At 45.1% G+C, this 19,768-nt stretch overlaps 1 protein-coding gene across 1 annotated transcript in view; it reads right to left on the bottom strand.

The window, feature by feature from the left end:
• LTN1 (listerin E3 ubiquitin protein ligase 1) overlaps positions 1–19,768 on the bottom strand; it is a 488,777-nt gene that overhangs the window by 306,356 nt on the left and 162,653 nt on the right. Inside the window, exon 12 of the mRNA XM_069204077.1 lies at positions 4,597–4,783. Coding sequence (XP_069060178.1) covers positions 4,597–4,783 — 187 coding nt within the window. The remainder of the gene's footprint in view (positions 1–4,596; positions 4,784–19,768) is intronic.

Below are 19,768 nucleotides of genomic sequence, written 5' to 3'. Positions count from 1 at the left end.
AGTTTTCAGAACTTTTTGGAAAGACAGAAAAAAACTTTTTAAACTTTTAAGAACTTTTTGAAAGTTTAGAAGTACTTTTCAGCACTTAGAAAAGAGTGAAAAGAGGAAATGCAAAACTTTTTGGCTATGTGTATATACACTGACCTTGTTTTGTATATTTTTCTCTTATGAAAAGTACAATGACAAGAGTGGTAAGTAGTCTCAAGCACTTATCCCACCACTGCACAACCAATGTAGGAGGCTGGACTGGCTTGTAGTGAGTACCAAGGGGTACTTGCACCTTGCACCAGGCCCAGTTATCCCTTATTAGTGTATAGGGTGTCTAGCAGCTTAGGCTGATAGATAATGGTAGCTTAGCAGAGCAGCTTAGGCTGAACTAGGAGACGTGTGAAGCTACTACAGTACCACTTAGTGTCATATGCACAATATCATAAGAAAACACAATACACAGTTATACTAAAAATAAAGGTACTTTATTTTTATGACAATATGCCAAAGTATCTTAGAGTGTACCCTCAGTGAGAGGATAGGAAATATACACAAGATATATATACACAATAGCAAAAATATGCAGTATAGTCTTAGAAAACAGTGCAAACAATGTATAGTTACAATAGGATGCAATGGGGAAACATAGGGATAGGGGCAACACAAACCATATACTCCAAAAGTGGAATGCGAACCACGAATGGACCCCAAACCTATGTGACCTTGTAGAGGGTCGCTGGGACTATTAGAAAATAGTGAGAGTTAGAAAAATAACCCTCCCCAGGACCCTGAAAAGTGAGTGCAAAGTGCACTAAAATTCTCCTAAGGACAAAAGAGTCGTGTTAGAGGAATAATGCAGGAAAGACACAAACCAGCAATGCAACAACTGTGGATTTCCAATCTAGGGTACCTGTGGAACAAGGGGACCAAGTCCAAAAGTCACAAGCAAGTCGGAGATGGGCAGATGCCCAGGAAATGCCAGCTGCGGGTGCAAAGAAGCTTCGACTGGACAGAAGAAGCTGAGGTTTCTGCAGGAACGAAAAGGGCTAGAGACTTCCCCTTTGGTGGACGGATCCCTCTCGCCGTGGAGAGTCGTGCAGAAGTATTTTCCCGCCGGAAGGACGCCAACAAGCCTTGCTAGACGCAAATAGTGCGTTTGGCGTTTTTGGACGCTTCTGGGGCCCAGGAGGGACCAGGAGGTCGCAAATTGGACCTGAAGAGAGAGGGGACGTCGAGCAAGACAAAGAGCCCTCACTGAAGCAGGTAGCACCCGGAGAAGTGCCAGAAACAGGCACTACGAGGATGCGTGAAACGGTGCTCGCCGAAGTTGCACAAAGGAGTCCCACGTCGCCGGAGACCAACTTAGAAAGTCGTGCAATGCAGGTTAGAGTGCCGTGGACCCAGGCTTGGCTGTGCACAAAGGACTTCCGCCGGAAGTGCACAGGGGCCGGAGTAGCTGCAAAGTCGCGGTTCCCAGCAATGCAGCCCAGCGAGGTGAGGCAAGGACTTACCTCCACCAAACTTGGGCTGAAGAGTCACTGGACTGTGGGGGTCACTTGGACAGAGTTGCTGGATTCGAGGGACCTCGCTCGTCGTGCTGAGAGGAGACCCAAGGGACCGGTAATGCAGCTTTTTGGTGCCTGCGGTTGCAGGGGGAAGATTCCGTCGACCCACGGGAGATTTCTTCGGAGCTTCTGGTGCAGAGAGGAGGCAGGCTACCCCCACAGCATGCACAAGCAGGAAAACAGTCGAGAAGGCGGCAGGATCAGCGTTACAGAGTTGCAGTAGTCGTCTTTGCTACTATGTTGCAGGTTTGCAGGCTTCCAGCGCGGTCAGCGGTCGTTTCCTTATCAGAAGGTGAAGAGGGAGATGCAGAGGAACTCGGATGAGCTCTTGCATTCGTTATCTGAAGTTACCCCAGAGACAGAGACCCTAAATAGCCAGAAAAGAGGGTTTGGCTACCTAGGAGAGAGGATAGGCTACTAACACCTGAAGGAGCCTATCAGCAGGAGTCTCTGACGTCACCTGGTGGCACTGGCCACTCAGAGCAGTCCAGTGTGCCAGCAGCACCTCTGTTTCCAAGATGGCAGAGGTCTGGAGCACACTGGAGGAGCTCTGGACACCTCCCAGGGGAGGTGCAGGTCAGGGGAGTGGTCACTCCCCTTTCCTTTGTCCAGTTTCGCGCCAGAGCAGGGGCTAAGGGGTCCCTGAACCGGTGTGGACTGGCTTATGCAGAATTGGGCACATCTGTGCCCAACAAAGCATTTCCAGAGGCTGGGGGAGGCTACTCCTCCCCTGCCTTCACACCATTTTCCAAAGGGAGAGGGTGTCACACCCTCTCTCAGAGGAAGTTCTTTGTTCTGCCATCCTGGGCCAGGCCTGGCTGGACCCCAGGAGGGCAGCTGCCTGTCTGAGGGGTTGGCAGCAGCAGCAGCTGCAGTGAAACCCCAGGAAGGGCAGTTTGGCAGTACCAGGGTCTGTGCTACAGACCACTGGGATCATGGGATTGTGCCAACTATGCCAGGATGGCATAGAGGGGGCAATTCCATGATCATAGACATGTTACATGGCCATATTCGGAGTTACCATTGTGAAGCTACATATAGGTAGTGACCTATATGTAGTGCACGCGTGTAATGGTGTCCCCGCACTCACAAAGTTCAGGGAATTGGCTCTGAACAATGTGGGGGCACCTTGGCTAGTGCCAGGGTGCCCTCACACTAAGTAACTTTGCACCTAACCTTTACCAGGTAAAGGTTAGACATATAGGTGACTTATAAGTTACTTAAGTGCAGTGTAAAATGGCTGTGAAATAACGTGGACGTTATTTCACTCAGGCTGCAGTGGCAGGCCTGTGTAAGAATTGTCAGAGCTCCCTATGGGTGGCAAAAGAAATGCTGCAGCCCATAGGGATCTCCTGGAACCCCAATACCCTGGGTACCTCAGTACCATATACTAGGGAATTATAAGGGTGTTCCAGTAAGCCAATGTAAATTGGTAAAATTGGTCACTAGCCTGTTAGTGACAATTTGAAATAAATGAGAGAGCATAACCACTGAGGTTCTGGTTAGCAGAGCCTCAGTGAGACAGTTAGGCACCACACAGGGAACATATACATGCACACCTATGAGCACTGGGGCCCTGTGTGACAGGGTCCCAGTGACACATACATATAGGCCACAAACCTATGAGCACTGGGGTCCTGACCAGCAGGATCCCAGTGACACATAACAAACATACTGAAAACATAGTGTTTTCACTATGAGCACTGAGGCCTGGCTATCAGGATCTCAGTGAGACAGTGAAAACAGTGACAAACACCCTGACATACACTCACAAACAGGCCAAAAGTGGGGGTAACAAGGCTAGAAAGAGGCTACCTTCTCACACTATCCACTTAGCTGTTTACCATTCATGTAAAAAAAAAATCATCGTTTTTGAACCATTAAAGGACTGAATGGAATTAAGACTGTTTTCCACCCTCTTTTGAGGGCAGGAGCGGAAGGCTTCGCTCTTTGAGGACAAACTACCGGAGACATCTTTTTTTTCATGAGAGTGCTAGGCTTTTGATGTTTTATCAAGGTATGCCACCATTCTGAATTTTCAAACATCATAATCAGTGGTCACGGGAGAAGGTCTCAGGCATCACCTTCTTTCTCTGGCAGCAGCTCTTGAATACTGAAGACCTTTAATTTATCATGAAAGAGGGAAGAATATAAAGTAACCAACTAAAGAAGTTTATCTTTAGCCACACAATAGTAGAGGAATGTCAAAATTAATTCCTCTGGTTATAGACTGATGTGTGTGTCAACACATTTGCAGCCCATAGCTAAGCATTTCAAGGCATTTTAGATTATCTCTCACTCTCACTCTCACTACCGACAAAAACCATCATCCAATAGGGCTGGTGCCTTTAGAAGAACTACAGGCAGAGAATCCACACAACTGAAACAATCAGCCGTGAGACCCCAGCAAGAATCCTTTTGTAATTGTTGGGAGCAGAATACAAGCCTCCTCCATGTCCTCTTAAGCACACACAATCAAAGAGTCCACAAACAAGAGGATCCTTAACTAGGTCATTGCTATCAACTCATAAGATGTCTCGAGCTTACTCTATGACCACCTCTATGAGGCAAACTAGTGAGGATGCATTAACAAATGACAATGGAACAAACAAAAAATCCCTCTGACCTTAGATCTTAGAAAACTCCCTTGAACACTACATGGTAGAGATTTATCTGTGATAATCCCAAAAATGAGAAAGTGTGACACACTGTCTCCGATCCTACACTTCACTTGTGAGAGATAGTCTATATTCAGTTCAAAATTAATCAATGGGAACCGTTTTTGTACTGTTAGTCAATAAAATCTCAATGCTGATTTACAACTCAGCTTTTCCTTTGGACACACCTTATACGCATAATGTGACAAACATGCTTTGTAATTCTACTGTGTTTTCCTGTTGTGTGTCCAAATTAACATTGTAGGTCCCTGGACAGATTATAGCTCAATTGACGGGGAAACACTCTACATGCTTGACAAATGATGCTGATCATAGGTAAGTAGAAATACAAAAAGAGGTATACCTATTGCAGCTTAATCACCTACCATTTTTAACATGTTGTGACAACACCAAACTAAGAAGTGCCCATCTTTCAGAGTAGCAGGAAGCTGAACCTGTTTTTTCCAAACCCCTATAACAAAGGTCATCTGCAAGGGCAACCAGCTTCTCTCCGAGGATATCACCCTTCAGCCACACAGAGATCAATGAGAGTTTCGCAGAGTCAGAGCAGGCCTAAGGTACAAAAATGTGATTATTTGCAAAATGGTACAGAGATCAAGGTTATACATTTGTTATGCTATGTATTATTTGCATCAACTCTACAGGCTAGATGTGTAATCAGATAAATTGAAATTGAAACGCAAACATCAGCTTATTTCTGTCTGGCAAGCTCTCACGAGGACTGCATTATTTCTAAGGATCATTTACTAGAGCCTCGATCACCAAGACGGCTACATACCAGCTATGACAACATTTTCTTAAGTTTTATACTCATTACTGCTATTTCAAAGTCCTGTGATTAGCAGATGTTATCATTAACCAGTTTACTGGCACTCAATTTACCAGTGTCAGAAGGACGTATGATCTAGTCAGGCTTACCTGGGTTGTCAATGGAAAGCATTAACTCTTGCTGTATAGGCGAGCTATTCACTAATATATAAGTCACAAGATTGCTTTTCATAGTTTCAACTAATGAGAAATGTTGTGATAGGCTGGTATGAATGAAAAATATATTCATTCAGTGTGTCTTTTCAGTGTTGGGGTCCCTATCATGATGCTTCCATCACCAGCTCTACTATGTTCAGCGTGTTTCCCTGAGTAAGAGGAGTTAAAAAAAAACAGACACAGTCACTGGGATAGCTAGAACTATGCTTCCGAAGCACATGGGGAAATTAAACTAGCAAAACACAGGCAATGATAAAGCCAATAACTGTCCTCAATTAGAGTTGAAAAGGTGCACAAGGAGATGCTTCCCGACATGTAGACCATTGAAACAGAGATTTCTGTTTAGATGATACTCAAAACATTTCCCTCTTTTCCTAATGGAATCATCAAATACCACAATACTAGCAGTTCTTTGTCGAGGGGTGTGGAATTCCAGATGCCCAGGACATACTGTTTGCGGTCAAGTACAACACGTTTTCATGTTTAATTTGTCCTTGGCACAAGTAGGCCCAACCCCCTGCAGCACAATCCCTCTGCCTGCCAGTTTACAGAGAAGGAAATTGCCTGCAGTTGAGGTAATCACTGTGTCCATGTTAATGTTGTTCAAACTTGTATTTATGGTTCAATAATGCACAGCCTTGATTATTAGGGTGAGTGCTCTAAATAAACATTGTAAGGTCACTCTGCACTACTGTCAGTGGTTCCAATAAAAAAAAGAAATGTGCGCACATATGTTTGGAATGTTAACAACATGAGGCAACGTATAACGCTCCCAGAATGCTCTCGGATTACATTCAAATGTTTACAGTAGCTTGTAAGCAAGATTGATGATTCGTTGCTTTCAAGTCAAGTCAAGACAATACTTTATTCGATTGTATCTCACAATCATAAAAGCAGATACAATATACAAAATAACAACAATCAACATCCGCATAGAATAAATAGGATAAAATAAAGCAAGACATGCAACAATAGATACCATGTGATAAAATGTGCTACAAAAACTGAATCCAGTTATTCTTCTAGAGAACAATATAAAATCAATAAAAAACGATTATTTAGAGAGCAAGCAACTGTTATCCTAGCAAAAAACATTTAAAAATGGAAGGCCTCCACAATTTGCCTAGAGATATAATCTAGCCTTCATTACTGCGCATAGATATAAAGCTAGACCATTACATATTTTAATTGATGGAAGAGACAGCAAGTAAATAAAAGCAGGACGGCACTGTTTAAAATGCACAGAGTTTAAGAGTGGAATCACAAACACTTTCCTTAAATCAGAGTAAAATGTGCAACAAAAAAAAGAACTATATGCATTGTACTTTGGGCTGACACTGAGTTGCAAGGACATTTGTCCAAAGCTGGGCTCCAGACATTAATGAGCAGAAAACTGACAAGACAGTGCAATGTCTCTAGTTTTAGGCGTGTGAGGACATATCGGTGCTTCGGGTTCAATACATATTTTAAGCATGGTTCCATGCCATCTGATTGCTGCAGCAGAAGATTCCTCCTTACACTAGGTTTCTTTGACTCAGTAACCAACCTCAGGTCAGCCAGGTGGATAAGACAGATGTTCTTCAGATCTTTCCTAGAGAGTGATTCCATTTTTTTTGGTGTAAAATAAAACTCAGAATGGCCCAGGTCCGTAAAAAAGTTCTTTATATAATCCAGCCCAGGAATTTGGAACGAATGACTTAGTGATTGAGCATCTTCTAAAATAGCCCTGTCTAGGCTAGCAAGATCAGAGGTCCATACTTTGTGCCACAGTAAAATTGGTTGCACACTAATCAGATCTGTAATGAAAATGTCACTTACCCAGTGTACATCTGTTCGTGGCATCAGTCGCTGAGATTCACATGTTCTGCATAGCTCGCCATCTGGTGTTGGGTCGGAGTGTTACAAGTTGTTTTTCTTCGAAGAAGTCTTTCGAGTCACGGGACCGAGTGACTCCTCCTTTTGCCTCCATTGCGCATGGGCGTCGACTCCATCTTCGATTGTTTTCCCCGCAGAGGGTGAGGTAGGAGTTGTGTTGTAGTAATAGTGCCCACGCAATGGAGTGACTAAGTATGTACCTATTAAAGGATAAAATAATATATATACAAATGTACAAAGTTGAAGGTAACTTCTGAACTGCTACAGGCTTCCGGGGAGGCGGGTGGGCACATGTGAATCTCAGCGACTGATGCCACGAACAGATGTACACTGGGTAAGTGAGATTTTCAGTTCGATGGCATCTGTCGCTGTAGATACACATGTTCTGCATAGACTAGTAAGCAGTTATCTCCCCAAAAGCGGTGGTTCAGCCTGTAGGAGTGGAAGTGGTCTGAAATAGGGTTCTTAATACGGCTTGACCTACTGTCGCTTGTTGTGCGGATAGCACGTCTACACAGTAGTGTTTGGTGAATGTGTGAGGCGTAGACCATGTGGCTGCCTTACATATTTCATGCATTGGGATGTTTCCTAGAAAGGCCATGGTAGCACCTTTTTTCCTGGTTGAGTGTGCCCTAGTTGTAATGGGCAGTTGTCGTTTTGCTTTAAGGTAGCAGATTTGGATGCATTTAACTATCCATCTGGCTATACCCTGTTTTGATATTGGGTTACCTGCATGAGGTTTGTGGAATGCAATAAATAGTTGTTTAGTCTTTCTGATGTTTTTTGTTCTGTCAATGTAGTACATTAATGCTCTTTTGACATCTAATGTATGTAGTGCCCTCTCAGCTACGGAATCTGGCTGTGGGAAGAACACTGGTAGTTCCACCGTTTGATTTAGATGGAACGGTGAAATAACCTTTGGTAAAAATTTTGGGTTAGTCCTTAGGACGACCTTATTTTTGTGTAGTTGTATAAAAGGTTCTTGTATCGTAAACGCTTGAATTTCGCTTACTCTTCTTAGAGATGTAATGGCGATGAGAAATGCAACTTTCCAGGTTAGAAATTGTATTCCGCAAGAGTGCATGGGTTCAAAAGGTGGGCCCATGAGTCTTGTTAAGACAACATTTAGGTTCCATGAAGGAACAGGTGGTGTTCTCGGTGGTATAATTCTTTTAAGGCCTTCCATGAATGCTTTAATTACTGGGATCCTATATAAGGAAGTTGAATAGGTAGTCTGCAGGTATGCAGATATTGCTGCAAGGTGTATCTTAATGGAAGAGAAAGCTAGCTTCGATTTTTGTAAATGAAGCAAGTAACCTACTACATCTTTTGGAGTTGCGTGTAATGGTTGTATCTGATTATGATGGCAGTAACAAACAAATCTTTTCCATTTACTTGTATAGCAGTGCCTAGTGGATGGTCTTCTGGCTTGCTTTATGACTTCCATACATTCTTGGGTAAGTTATAAGTGTCCGAATTCTAGGATTTCAGGAGCCAGATTGCTAGATTCAGCGATGCTGGATCTGGATGTCTGATCTGTTGGTTGTGTTGTGTTAACAGATCCGGCCTGTTGGGCAATTTGATGTGGGGTACTACTGATAGATCTAGCAGTGTTGTGTACCAGGGTTGTCTTGCCCAAGTTGGTGCTATTAATATGAGTTTGAGTTTGTTTTGACTCAATTTGTTTACCAGATAAGGAAGGAGAGGGAGAGGAGGAAAAGCGTAGGCAAATATCCCTGACCAGTTCATCCATAGGGCATTGCCTTGGGACTGCCTGTGGGTATCTGGATGCGAAGTTTTGGCATTTTGCGTTCTCTTTTGTTGCAAACAGGTCTATTTGAGGTGTTCCCCAGAGTGTGAAGTAAGTGTTCAGAATTTGGGGGTGAATTTCCCATTCGTGAACCTGTTTGTGATCTCGAGAGAGATTGTCTGCAAGTTGATTGTGGATCCCTGGAATAAACTGTGCTATTAGGCGAATTTGGTTGTGAATTGCCCATTTCCATATCTTTTGTGCCAATAGGCTCAACTGCGTTGAGTGTGTCCCCCCTTGTTTGTTTAGATAATACATTGTTGTCATGTTGTCTGTTTTGACAAGAATGTATTTGTGAATTATAATTGGTTGGAAAGCTTTTAGTGCTTGAAACACTGCTAGCAGTTCTAGGTGATTTATATGCAGTCTTGTCTGATATACGTTCCATTGTCCTTGTATGTTGTGTTGATTGAGGTGTGCTCCCCACCCTGTCATGGAAGCATCTGTTGTTATTACGTATTGTGGCACTGGGTCTTGGAAAGGCCGCCCTTTGTTTAAATTTATACTGTTCCACCATAGAAGCGAGAGGTAAGTTTGGCGGTCTATTAACACCAGATCTAGAAGGTGACCCTGTGCCTGAGACCACTGTGATGCTAGGCACTGTTGTAAGGGCCTCGTGCAGTCTTGCGTTCGGGACAATGGCTATGCATGAGGACATCATGCCTAGGAGGTGTAATACCATCTTTGCTTGTATTGTTTGAATTGGATACATGCGTTGAATGACCTTGTTGAAATTTTGAATTCTTTGTGGACTTGGAGTGGCTACTCCTTTTGTTGTGTCTATTATGGCTCCTAGGTATTGTTGTACTTTGCTCGGCCGAATGTTGGATTTTGCAAAGTTGACGGTGAAACCTAGGTTGTAGAGGGTTTGTATGACTTGACTTGTGTGGTGTGAGCACTTTGTCAGTGAATTGGTTTTGATTAGCCAGTCGTCTAGATACGGGAATACATGTATTTGCTGCCTTCTGATGTGTGCAGCGACTACTGCTAGACATTTTGTAAAGACTCTAGGTGCGGTTGTTAAACCAAAAGGCAATACTTTGAATTGGTAATGTATTCCTTTGAATACAAACCTTAGGTATTTCCTGTGCGATTGATGTATTGGTATATGGAAATACGCGTCTTTGAGGTCTAAGGTTGTCATGTAGTCGTGTAGTTTTAGCAATGGTAACACTTCTTGTAGCGTGACCATGTGAAAGTGGTCTGATTTGATGAATGTGTTTACTATTCTGAGGTCTAGGATGGGTCTCAGTGTTTTGTCCTTTTTTGGTATTAAGAAGTACAGTGAATAAACCCCTGTGTTTATTTGTGTGTTTGGTACTAATTCGATTGCATTCTTTAGCAACAGTGCTTGAACTCCTATCTCTAGAAGCTCGGAATGATGTTTTGATAAATTCTGTGCTTTTGGTGGTATGTTTGGAGGGAATTGTAGGAATTCTATGCAATAACCATGTTGGATAATTGCTAAGACCCAAGTGTCTGTAGTTATTTCCTCCCATGCTTTGTAATAATGACCTATTCTTCCCCCCACTGGTGTTGTGTGGAGGGGGTGAGTGACGTCTGAGTCACTGCTTGTTTGTAGGTGTTTTGGGGCTTTGAAATTTTCCCCTATTCCTAGGGAATTGCCCTCCTCTATATTGGCCCCGAAAGCCTCCCCTGTACTGTCCCTGGTAGCTGGACGGTGTTGCCTGCGAGGTGCTAGCTTGTGTGGCCTGACCCCGAAACCCTCCTCTAAAGGGTGTCTTGCGGAAGGTGCTGTAAGTTCCTCTGCTCTGCGGGGAGTAGAGTGCGCCCATGGCTTTAGCAGTGTCAGTGTCTTTTTTAAGTTTCTCAATCGCCGTGTCCACTTCTGGACCGAACAGTTGTTTTTCGTTGACTGGCATGTTGAGCACTGCCTGCTGTATCTCTGGCTTAAATCCAGATGTCCGTAGCCATGCGTGCCTTCTGATGGTCACAGATGTATTAATTGTCCTTGCAGCTGTGTCCGCTGCGTCCATAGAGGAGCGTATCTGGTTATTTGAAATGTTCTGTCCTTCCTCAACCACCTGCTTTGCCCTCTTTTGTAGTTCTTTAGGTAGGTGCTCAATGAGATGTTGCATCTCATCCCAATGGGCTCTGTCATAGCGCGCAAGTAGTGCTTGGGAGTTAGCGATGCGCCACTGGTTTGCAGCTTGTACTGCAACTCTCTTTCCAGCTGCATCAAACTTGCGGCTCTCTTTATCTGGGGGTGGTGCATCCCCAGATGTGTGGGAGTTGGCTCTTTTCCTAGCCGCTCCTACTACGACAGAATCTGGTGGCAGCTGTGTGGTGATGAAAACAGGGTCTGTAGGAGACGCCTTATATTTCTTTTCCACCCTTGGTGTTATTGCCCTACTTTTGACCGGCTCCTTGAATATTTCTTTTGCGTGCCGAAGCATACCAGGGAGCATAGGCAGGCTTTGGTAGGAGCTGTGGGTGGAGGAGAGGGCGTTGAATAAAAAGTCATCATCGACTTGTTCTGAGTGGAGTTCTAAGTTGTGGAATTGTGCTGCTCTAGCCCCCACCTGAGAATATGCTGTGCTGTCTTCTGGTGGTGATGGCTTTGTAGGATATCTCTCTGGACTGTTATCTGACACTGGGGCGTCATATAAGTCCCAAGCGTCTTCATCCTGGTCACCTTGGCTCATGGTGGTGTGAGCCGGGGAATGCGACGGAGTTTGTGCTGGTGAGACGTTAATTACAGGTGGAGGAGAGGGAGGCGGCGTCACCTTTTTCACCGTCTTCTGTTGAGGTGCTTGATCTGTTTGAAATTCTAGTCTCCTCTTTCTTCTAACAGGGGGAAGGGTACTTATTTTCCCTGTCCCTTGCTGTATGAAAATTCGCTTTTGCGTATGGTCCACTTCGGTGGATTGCAGCTCCTCCTCAAACCTATGCTTTCGCAATTGAGAGGACAGCGATTGCTCCTCTGTATAGGAGCCTGAAACTGGGTCGGTTGCGGGTTGTTTCGGCACCGAAACCCTGACGATCTTTTTTCGGCTCCGAGGTGACTTTTTTCCTCTTTGGAGTCGAAACCTCTCGGCGTCGATCTTCGTCGGTGCCGCTGTCTCGGCGTCGAGCCGTGTCTACACCGCTATCTCGGTGTCAATGTTTTTCTCCAGCACTTTCTCGATCCCGAGAAGGCTGCGTGCCGGTGTCTCGACCGGAGTCGGACGATCTCGGCACTGTCTGGGCCTTTTTCGGTGCCGACGGTTGGTCACCGGATTTATGGGTCGAGCCATGGCCTGGTGGCAGTGGCGTCCCCTGGGCCTTGTCACTTTTCCTATGGGTTGTTTTCGACATCCTACTTACAGTTCCTTGATCATCTAATTCTTCGGAGTCCGATTCGTGGATCGAAAAGGTTTCTTCTTCCTCTTGAGCCTCGAACTCTCGGTGGGCTGTCGGCGTGGACGCCATCTGAAGTCTTCTGGCTCGACGGTCACGGAGTGTTTTTCGGGACCGGAACGCACGACAGGCCTAGCAGGTTTCTTCACTGTGCTCAGGTGACAGGCACAGGTTACAGACCAAGTGTTGGTCTGTATACAGGTATTTGCTGTGGCATTTGGGACAGAAACGGAACGGGGTCCGTTCCATCGGCGTTGTTCTACACGCGGTCGGGCCGACCAGGCCCCGACGGGGCATTGAAAACTACCCCGAAGGGCACCGGAGCGCTTCGATCTTCGATGCGGTGTTGAATCGAACTACGCCGATCCCGAACGCAACGATACCGACGAAAATCTTCTGAATTTAGCTAACTTTCCGTTCCGAAACTCGGAGCGACAGGAACACGTCCGAACCCGATGGCGGAAAGAAAACAATCGAAGATGGAGTCGACGCCCATGCGCAATGGAGGCAAAAGGAGGAGTCACTCGGTCCCGTGACTCGAAAGACTTCTTCGAAGAAAAACAACTTGTAACACTCCGACCCAACACCAGATGGCGAGCTATGCAGAACATGTGTATCTACAGCGACAGATGCCATCGAACTGTATGTTACCCCCATTTCTGAAAGGTTGAGGAAGATTTTGGCACACTTAGGATGGACTTTAAGAAATCGTTTTCAGCTAGCTGTAGGGCATTGCATTTCCTATATCCCCATAGGCCTGCCCCGTACAGTGCAACAGAGACACATTTTGCGTTATAAATTGTTATCATATCTGTAGGAAGTTGGCTCTGTATGCACTATTTCAAAGTAAGGAATAGTATGCACAGAGTCCAAGGGTTCCCCTTAGAGGTAAGATTTTGGCAAAAAGAGATAATACTAATGCTCTATTTTGTGGTAGTGTGGTCGAGCAGTAGGCTTATCAAAGGAGTAGTGTTAAGCATTTGTTGTACATACACACAGGCAATAAATGAGGAACACACACTCAGAGACAAATCCAGCCAATAGGTTTTGTTAGAGAAAAATATATTTTCTTAGTTTATTTTAAGAACCACAGGTTCAAATTCTACATGTAATATCTCATTTGAAAGGTATTGCAGGTAAGTACTTTAGGAACTTTGAATAATCACAATAGCATATATACTTTTTTCATAAAACACATATAGCTATTTCAAAAGTGGACAGTGCAATTTTCACAGTTCCTAGGGGAGGTAAGTTATTGTTAGTTCTTGCAGGTAAGTAAACCACCTACGGGGTTCAAATTGGGGTCCAAGGTAGCCCACCGTTGGGGGTACAGAGCAACCCCAAAGTCACCACACCAGCAGCTCAGGGCCGCTCAGGTGCAGAGTTCAAAGTGGTGCCCAAAACACATAGGCTTCAATGGAGAAGGGGGTGCCCCGGTTCCAGTCTGCCAGCAGGTAAGTACCCGCGTCTTCGGAGGGCAGACCAGGGGGGGGGGGGTTTGTAGGGCACCGGGGGGAACACAAGTCAGCACAGAAAGTACAACCTCCGCGGCACTGGGGCGGCCAGGTGCAGTGTGCAAACATGTGTCGGGTTTTCAATAGGTTTCAATGGGAGACCAAGGGGTCTCTCTAGCGATGCAGGCAGGCAAGGGGGGGGGCTCCTCAGGGTAGCCACCACCTGGGCAAGGGAGAGGGCCTCCTGGGGGTCACTCCTGCACTGGAGTTCCGATCCTTCAGGTCATGGGGGCTGCGGGTGCAGGGTCTTTTCCAGGCGTCGGGATTTTGGATTCAGACAGTCGCGGTCAGGGGGAGCCTCGGGATTCCCTCTGCAGGCGTCGCTGTGGGGTCTCAGGGGGGACAACTTTGGTTACTCACAGTCTCGGAGTCGCCGGGGGGTCCTCCCTGTAGCGTTGTTTCTCCACCAGTCGAGTCGGGGTCGCCGGGTGCAGTGTTGCAAGTCTCACGCTTCTTGCGGGGATTGCAGGGGTCTTTAAATCTGCTCCTCTGGAAACAAAGTTGCAGTCTTTGTTGAACAGGGCCGCTGTTCTCGGGAGTTTCTTGGTCTTTTGGAAGCAGGGCAGTCCTCTGAGGATTCAGAGGTCGCTGGTCCTGGGGAAATCGCTGCTGGAGCAGTTTTCTTCTGAAGGAGGGAGACAGGCCGGTGGGGCTGGGGCCAAAGCAGTTGGTGTCTCCGTCTTCTCTGCAGGGGTTTTTCAGCTCAGCAGTCCTCTTCTTCGTAAGTTGCAGGAATCTGAGTTCCTAGGTTCTGGAGAGCCCTTAAATACTAAATTTAAGGGCGTGTTTAGGTCTGGGGGGTTAGTAGCTAATGGCTACAAGTCCTGAGGGTGGGTACACCCTCTTTGTGCCTCCTCCCAAGGGGAGGGGGTCACATTCCTATCCCTATTGGGGGAACCCTCCATCTGCAAGATGGAGGATTTCTAAAAGTTAGAGTCACCTCAGCTCAGGACACCTTAGGGGCTGTTCTGACTGGCCAGTGACTCCTCGTTGGTATTCTCATTATTTCCCCCGGCCTTGCCGCCAAAAGTGGGGCCGTGGCCGGAGGGGGCGGGCAACTCCACTAGCTGGAGTGCCCTGTGGTGCTGGAACAAAGGGGGAGAGCCTTTGAGGCTCACCGCCAGGTGTTACAGCTCCTGCCTGGGGGAGGTGATAGCATCGCCACCCAGTGCAGGCTTTGTTACTAGCCACAGAGTGACAAAGGCACTCTCCCCATGTGGCCAGCAACATGTCTCGAGTGTGGCAGGCTGCTAAAACCAGTCAGCCTACACAGGTAGTTGGTTAAGGTTTCAGGGGGCACCTCTAAGGTGTACATTTATTGTGCTGAGAAGTTTGATATCAAACTTCCCAGTTTTCAGTGTAGCCATTATGGTGCTGTGGAGTCCGTGTTTGACAGACTCCCAGACCATATACTCTTATGGCTACCCTGCACTTACAATGTCTAAGGTTTTGCTTAGACACTGTAGGGGCACAGTGCTCATGCACTGGTGCCCTCACCTATGGTATAGTGCACCCTGCCTTAGGGCTGTAAGGCCTGCTAGAGGGGTGACTTATCTATACCGCATAGGCAGTGTGAGGTTGGCATGGCACCCTGAGGGGAGTGCCATGTCGACTTACTCGTTTTGTCCTCACCAGCACACACAAGCTGGCAAGCAGTGTGTCTGTGCTGAGTGAGGGGTCCCCAGGGTGGCATAAGATATGCTGCAGCCCTTAGAGACCTTCCCTGGCATCAGGGCCCTTGGTACCAGGGGTACCAGTTACAAGGGACTTACCTGGATGCCAGGGTGTGCCAATTGTGAAAACAAAAGTACAGGTTAGGGAAAGAACACTGGTGCTGGGGCCTGGTTAGCAGGCCTCAGCACACTTTCAATTCAAAACATAGCATCAGCAAAGGCAGAAAATGACAGGGGGTAACCATGCCAAGGAGGCATTTCCTTACAATATCTTTGGGAGTGGCCCTGCCAACCTTTTTAGAATTTTTTTTTACAGCCATAATAGTTTTCGTAAAAAGTAATTTCCTAGACCTAATGGCTTGGAGCCAGGTGCCTTTGTTATCGCACATAATACCAAGATATGAAAAAGTTTCTATGTCGTCTAATTTGACACCCTTTAAAATTAAATGTTTTTTTTTTTTTGTTTTTGTTTTTTTAAAGATTTTATACCCCAGGTCATCGTGAAGGTTTTCAAGTGATTCATTTTGAGGCCTAAGTCTTCCATATAGTTATCAAGAGTTGTCAGTAATCGCTGCAAGGCTACTGGAGTACGTGCCATCAAAACAGCATCATCCGCATACATAAGTGCTGGAATCATTCGAAAGCCAACTTGTGGAAGATCTCTACAAGCAGTAGATAAAACAGCCTCTAGTTTATTAATATATAGGGCAAACAATAGTGGAGCTAGAACACAGCATTGGCGCACCCCCCGCTTTATAGGAAAGACAGAGGTACACTCCCCCGGAGACCCATAACGCACCCTAGCTTTAGCTCCAGAGTATAATTCCCTGATTAAGTGTACTATTGTAATGTCTACCCCCATGTGCAAAAAAATGGGCCAAAGTTTGCTGTGAATTACACAGTCAAACGCCGAAGTTAAATCTACAAATACAAGATGTACAGCTCCTGTCTTAGCCTTAGTATATTTCCCAATCAAAATATCTAAATTCAGGGCCTGTTTCACAGTCCCTATGCCAGCCCTGAAGCCATAATGTAGGTCCATTATTGTATTATTAGCTTCCGTCCATTCCCGCAACCTATTTAGGACAGTACGTCCTGCAATCTTTGCAAGGGTATCAAGCAGTGAAATTGGCCTGTAACATGCTGGGTTTTGGCGGCCGCCTTTTTTAAATATTGGAACAATAATGGACTCTGGCCAGGTTGGGATAAAGGCTGTGGCACAACAGGCTCGTAGAACCTGGGTCAGTAAGGGGCCCCAAAGTGAAACATTAGACTTATGATATCAATTGGTACTCCGTCTGGACCTGGTGCTTTCCCACTCTTGCTAGCACTGATGGCATCAATGACCTCATTTAAACTGAATGGTGGATTAATAGGCTGAAAATCCACTCTGTGGGCATTTGTATCTAGGACTACATTTTTTGAGGAGTATATTTTGGAAACGGTAACCCACTCATCTTCTGTGATGGCTATTTCAATACTTGGTGACGTTCCATCACCCAGGAAAGGGGAGTTCACTATTTTCCAGAATTTGGCATTGCTGTTCTGGAGGCTTGCATTATAAAGGGAATGCCAAGCCTCATCTTTTTTTTTTTTTTTCCCCCCTATTTTTCATGGCCTTTTTATACTCTTATCTAAGAGTAGTGATCTCGTGCTTATCAGGGTTTTGACTATGTAGATACTGTTTAAGTCTCTTATGGGCCCTTGTACATTCAGTATCAAACCACCCTTTGTTTCCCTGTTGTCTAGGTTTGCCTGTGCTTACTGTAAGAGACTGCTTAATTCCCGTGGTGATTGCTGTAAATGCTTTAATACACTCCTGTGGGCTGATGTTATCTGAGGCAGGTTTCAAACTCATTAGCATAATTACTCAACAGTTGTTCCATAAAACCTATTGGTTCAATCTGTGACCAGCGGATAAAGTAACCATTCCATGAACCTAATTCAATGTTCACTACCCTCTCTACTGCTCCCTTACATTTGTTAATAGCTTGAGGCAAAGGAAGGCGTGAGCTTTGAGGATAGTGATCACTGAACGCGATATCATGGATTTTGTACTCAGATGTGCAAAAAACGAGATTATTAGATGTTAATATAAAATCAATAATAGTATTAGCACCTCTGCCATTAAAGGTAGGTTTGAGCTGTGGATTACTATCATTTAAACCATTGCAGAAAAAGAGATCAAATTTAAATATTAAGTCATTCAACAAATTGCCGTAATAGCTGTGCGTAAAATTAAATAGGGTGTCGTTTTCACCTATACCAAGGGAACAAACTTTCTCTTCTGTTTGGGAGCACAGGTGGATGTTAAAATCGCCCCCCACACAATAAAAGACTCTGTGTGAAGAATTACATGCACGATCCAGATCGTCCTGCAGTTGCCTGAGTGTATGTGAATTTTTTTGTAGGGGGGCGTTATTATAAAAATTAATAATCACTTGTTGCGCTCCATTTTTTAACTCGCATGGTATCAATTGGTAAAACGTATTAGAAAATAGGCTAGTCACCTTTATTAAACCATACTTATTGGAGATAAATGTGCACAGTCCACCTTTCGCCCTGCCACATGGACAGGGGATTGCGGGGTGTGAAATGTCCTAAAGCCATTTAAATGAATGGGATCTACGGGCCAAGTCTCTTGTAGACATGCACAAGAAAAAGATCTCATGAATTCTAACCAGGCCTCGTTCTCAATTTTGTTGCGCAAGCCTGCCACGTTCCAGAATAGGAATTTGTCTCCCGAAGTAATTGGGCCCAAACCCAGGGGATTGTGTTGTCTTACTTTCCTTGTTAATGTGGGGATATTGGTCTCCATCTCTATATGAAGTGTGGAAATTGGTATGGGAATGGCCAGATGAGCAGGAGCTCCACCTATTGATGTTTCGTCAATGAAATCCTGTCAAGCTATTTTTTTCTTTTACCATCGTTTCGTCCCCTATACCCCCCCACCAGGCCATCACCACCCTTCAATAGATCAGGAGCGGTACTCACCAATATAAACCTCGTCCTGCCCGCAACCTGATCTATTGTCAGTCAATCAACTTCCTCCAAAGAGAGGGCATGAAATCTATTCTTAGTAGGAACCATATAATTTCTTTCAGGTCTAATTCGTTGATTTGCAGAATCTGGCTGAGTTGGTCGTGCCTCCCATTAAAATTATAAAAAAAAGCCTAGAGGGAGCAGTGAAATAGCATGATCAGAGATCTGTCGCAAGCTTAAATTTCTCAGAATGTCCTTGACCAATTTTGGGGTTTTAAACGAGAGTACCACGCAGCCACCTCTTAGTATTTTATCGTTCCTGCCCACCCATTTAACCCTCCTGACCATTTTAATATCTTCAAAGAGTGTGTCTATCATGCCAGGTTTGATACGGGTCCCTATCCAGTTCAGGGATTTGTTTCTCAGGGCCGTCCATGTTTCCCCATTATCCTTGGGTAAGGTGGGAATGTTTGCAAGAACTACCACATAAGGAGTTACAGCAGGAGGGAGATCTAGTGTATCTCTTGGTGTTAGTAAAGTGTCCAAAGAAGATTTTGGTCTGTTCTGTGGTTCTAAAGCGTTTGTATTCACATTTGATTGTTGGGAGCTTCTGGTGCTGGTTAAAAAAGTACAAGGTTCTGCATGTCGTTGATTAGCACAGCGATTATTTGGAGGTGGATGTTGACGCTCTTTAGGGGAATATAAATTCCGATTTAGATCTATATCGCCACAATGTTGAGGAATTACAGGCGTGGGGGCTAAAGTCCGAGTCTTGACTATATTGAGTATTGACTCCACATTTTCCTCCACTTGGTTAGGCGCTTTGTCAATAACTCAAAAGATGTCTTGACTAGATGTTCCAGGGCACTAATGGTGTCTGAGGTGTTAATTTTTGCTTTAACTACAGATTGAGAAGACTTCTGACAAGATTTTATATTGTCCATGTTAGTTTGAGTTTGTTCCGTAGGTTGAATTCCAGTGTTGCCATGTCTGATTATGGCGACTGGCTCTTGACTGGATGCTCTACCCTTTCTGGCTGCTTTAGGTTTCCTTGTATGTTTGGGTGGAGGTGGATGGTCATCAGGCTCTGAGATAGACTCATTTAGATAGTGGATGCATCCATTTGGGCCTTTTATTTGGTCCCCACTTTCCAACGACTTTATCTGTGTTGGAGAAGCTGATACTAGCAGTGGGGGGTTATTGTGATTATATGAAAATTTCAACGGGCCCTTTTGAGTTAATAACCTTTCCTCGACATTAGTAATCTGTTTATCAATGGCACCCATTGCTCCTGAGATAAATTTTAATATTGAGGAATGATCTTTATGGGAAGATGTAT

This window comes from Pleurodeles waltl, chromosome 8, assembly GCF_031143425.1.
Source record: "Pleurodeles waltl isolate 20211129_DDA chromosome 8, aPleWal1.hap1.20221129, whole genome shotgun sequence".
NCBI classification, from domain to species: domain Eukaryota; kingdom Metazoa; phylum Chordata; class Amphibia; order Caudata; family Salamandridae; genus Pleurodeles; species Pleurodeles waltl.
This window is presented reverse-complemented; position numbering and strand designations above follow the sequence as displayed.